General features: G+C 42.8%; 1 protein-coding gene across 1 annotated transcript in view; it reads right to left on the minus strand.

Moving 5' to 3' along the window:
• Positions 1 to 3,513, minus strand: part of LOC125613250 (beta-defensin 104A-like) — a 9,293-nt gene extending 5,780 nt beyond the window's left edge. Inside the window, exon 1 of the mRNA XM_048792848.1 lies at positions 3,496 to 3,513. Within this exon, the coding sequence (XP_048648805.1) occupies positions 3,496 to 3,513 (18 nt within the window). The remainder of the gene's footprint in view (positions 1 to 3,495) is intronic.

The raw sequence follows: 3,513 nt of genomic DNA on the forward strand, positions 1-3,513 counted from the left end.
AAGCTTTATGGGGATCTGGTGTCTGACTGCAGAACATCAGAACAACTTGGGGTTCACAGGGAAAAGAACTAGAGTAAGAAGAGAGGTCAAATGGAGGATTTGTTGAGTTGGTTTATTTCTACCAATGGCACCAAATACCCTGCAGTTTTACTCTGAATCCTTCTGGAGAACATGGACACTTGTGCTTAAGCCCCACCTCTACCTACAGACCAAACAGGGCTTCTGCCATCTGTCTGCCCCTTAGGCAAAACACTAGATGATTACTTTAAGAAAACATAAGGAAACTTCTGGAGAAAGTGAACATATCCAACTTTTGTGTTGGAGCACAGGTTAGACAGCGCTTGGCTCACAGCTTAAGCAAAATTCAGCATCAGTGTGTCCTACAGAGCAACCACTGAGAACCAGTATCCCTTACACAATAGTATGGCGGACAATCAGGGGTCCCCGATGGGCACATGTGGTCCTCCTGAAGTAGACAGCACAGGAGCAACACAGGAAAACCCCTTTGGGGAAAGGCTGGTGAAAGAGAAAGGGCAGGAGCCAGACTGGGCAGGACAGCCTCAGGCCACGGTGCAAGGAGGCACTGGTGGGAGGGTTGGGGCTGGCAGAAAAGAGCCCCAGGCTGTGGGCACAAGCACGGCCCACGGGGACCCAGAGCACAGACAGTCCTACATCTGCAGATGTGCCCAGCCTACGCCCAGTTCTGCTTGTCCCCCTGGAAGCAACCCGGAGTGACAGTGATTCTCATGTTGAAGTGTGCAGCAGGTGGGGACTGTCAGGCCCTGTCCCACAACAGACCTCTGGAAGCACCAAAAAGCTTCACCAACAGCCTGGAGTCAGGCTCTATGGGGCCAGTGGTGTGGCAGTGCAGGGGGTGGAGATTCCTTTCTGCATGTGCACCTGTTGGCATAGTGCCTGGGGTGACAGCACTTTCTGGTTTAATGCTTATTGGATATCAGAAGGATGTTCTTTATCTACTACCATTTTAGAGAGGGGTTGGGAGAACAGTTTTAAAATTTCACTCCCCCTAAAACACCAATATCTCTCAGCACCATCTAGGTATCAATCCTCAACTGTAAGTTACAATGAGTGCAGCAAAACACGAAAAGTAAATCAAAGGCACACACACTTGGAAGAAATCAAAGTGTCTCTGTTCATTTATGTCGTGATGATCTATGTAGAAAATGCCAAAGCAAACAAACAAAAACCCTGGAAATAATAATCATGTATAATAACAAAATTGTAAGATACAAGGTTAAAATTAAAAAGATAGTTTCCTGGGGCTGGGGTTGTAGCTCAGTGGTAGAGCACTTGCCTAGCATGCGTGAGGTACTGGATTCTATCCTTGGCACCACATTAAAAAACATAAAATAAAATAAAGGTATTGTGTCCATCTACAATTAAAAAATCATTTTTTTAAAAAATATAGTTTTCTATATACTTTGAGAAAAATTGATATAAAATACACAGTATCACAACAGTAAACATCATTGAATTCTTAGGGATAACTCTGCAAAAGATGTCCAGAATCTATAAGCAGAAAAATCAAAACTTTAATGAAAGAAGTTAAGAACTGGTGTAAATGGAATGCCAGAATATCAACTTAGGTCCTTAAAATTTTAAAGTTTACTCACACAGACAGGAATTCATGGACCACAAGTGTTTCTGGGCTGCACCAAGGCACAGGGAAAACCATTTACAGGGTGAATGTGGTAATAAAGCAAAGAAAATATTTGCTTGGTTAAAGTGGAGCAATAGCCTTTTGAGATCATTTCAGTGGAAAGCCCCTAGAGACTTATGATCTGAATCTCAAATCATCAAGATTCAGATCATAAGTGTCTAGAAACAGGGCAATTTATAAGCAAATAAGAAAATCTCAGTTTTGTTTATGAAAATCATACTTTGCCAAATTGCTGAATTTTTTAAAAATTCAGCCAATGGTATGATCTTAAAAGTTATCAGAAACTTGTACTTTTCCACAAATTTCCTTCAAGGCAAGACTTTGAGAAATCTTTCAAGAAAGCATCAGAGTAAAACAACTTTTGTGGATGAAAAAGTCTTAAAATGGCCAGGACTAAATAACAGATCACAGTTCATTATAATGAAGTTGACAAGGAAATGTGGTTGCTTTATGCTTTAAAACATTGAAGATAATAAATATGACTAGTAACATCAAAAGCAGACATATCAGATTTCTAGACATTCCATGCACTTTCCAGAACACCTATTAGTAATATGTATCCATGCAAATATAGCCCAGAGGACACATCATCTCTTCTTCACTGTTTCCCATACAGTTTGACCCATCAGGTAAGTCCAATTAGTTTAATCTCTCTCTCTCTTTCTCTGTCTGTCTAGTCTCTCTCTCACTCTTTCTCAGTACCAAGGATTGAATCCATAAGTGCTCAACCACCGAGCCACATCCTCAGCCCCTTTTCATTTTTTATTTTGAGGCAGGGTCTTGGTAAATTGCTTAGGGCCTTGCTCAGTTGCTGAGGCTGGCTTTGAACTTGCAATCCTCCTGCCTCAGCCTCTGGAGCCTCTGGGATTGCCACTCACCCAGCTAATATCATTTTTGATAAGAAGATGAAACAAGTTCTTCAAGGTCGTCCAGGGACCTATGTAGAAAATCCTAAAGTTAGTTCAAGGTCAAAACAACTTAGTTTGGAGTTTGATTTTGAGAAGTTTGGACAGGGTCGTTTTGACTTTTTTTCTCATCCGATCTTCCTGTCCGTAAACGTGGCTGTGTGCTTCCATGTATTTGTGTCATCTTTAACTTTTCACAGTGCTTTGAGTTTTCCTGGTACGTCTCTCAGGAGTGAGCATGGCAGTAAGCAAAGGAAGCAGCCTTGAGCGTGAGCCACCTGGGAGGGAGAAGCAGGGCTCTCCTGGCCTCTACTCTGACACTCTCTCCTGGTTAACTGGGATTCTGTTTGGGGAGAAAGGCCGTGGAGGGGAGGTGACATTTCTGTCGTTTATCAAAGGTTCTGTCCACAAGGCTCCACGGCTGTTGCTGTCCTCCGTTGCCAGATGGGGAGTGTGCCAGTGTCCCCCTCCACAGTCACTCTTTCCCCTTCCTATGGGGAAGGTCCCAGCCAGCCCTCAGGAGTGGTGAGCAGCGCCACCTTCTGGAGGCCAGAGTGTACACATGAATTATTTGGAGCTCTTCTGCATGGCAAAGTTGTCTTTTCTCCCTAAGTGGCCTATTTATTTACTTATCTATCTATTATCTATCTATCTATCTATCTATCTATCTATCTATCTATCTATCTACCTACCTATTTATGTATGTATGTATGTATGTATGTATCTATCTATCTATCTATCTATCTATTTTATCAGAATGGAAGTTTGATTTTGGTTAGGATTCCCTGTTGTCTCATTGACTTGTTGGCCCGGGTTAACCCAGCCTTGGCCACTGGGAGCTTTTCTGCTGGTTCTTGTGGTGTTTGGTGCCTCCCATCATCCTCTGTTTGTTTGAGCACCTCCACATACTGTTTGGCTGGTGGGCAT

The sequence above is a fragment of the Marmota marmota genome, unplaced genomic scaffold (assembly GCF_001458135.2).
Source record: "Marmota marmota marmota unplaced genomic scaffold, marMar, whole genome shotgun sequence".
NCBI lineage: Eukaryota > Metazoa > Chordata > Mammalia > Rodentia > Sciuridae > Marmota > Marmota marmota.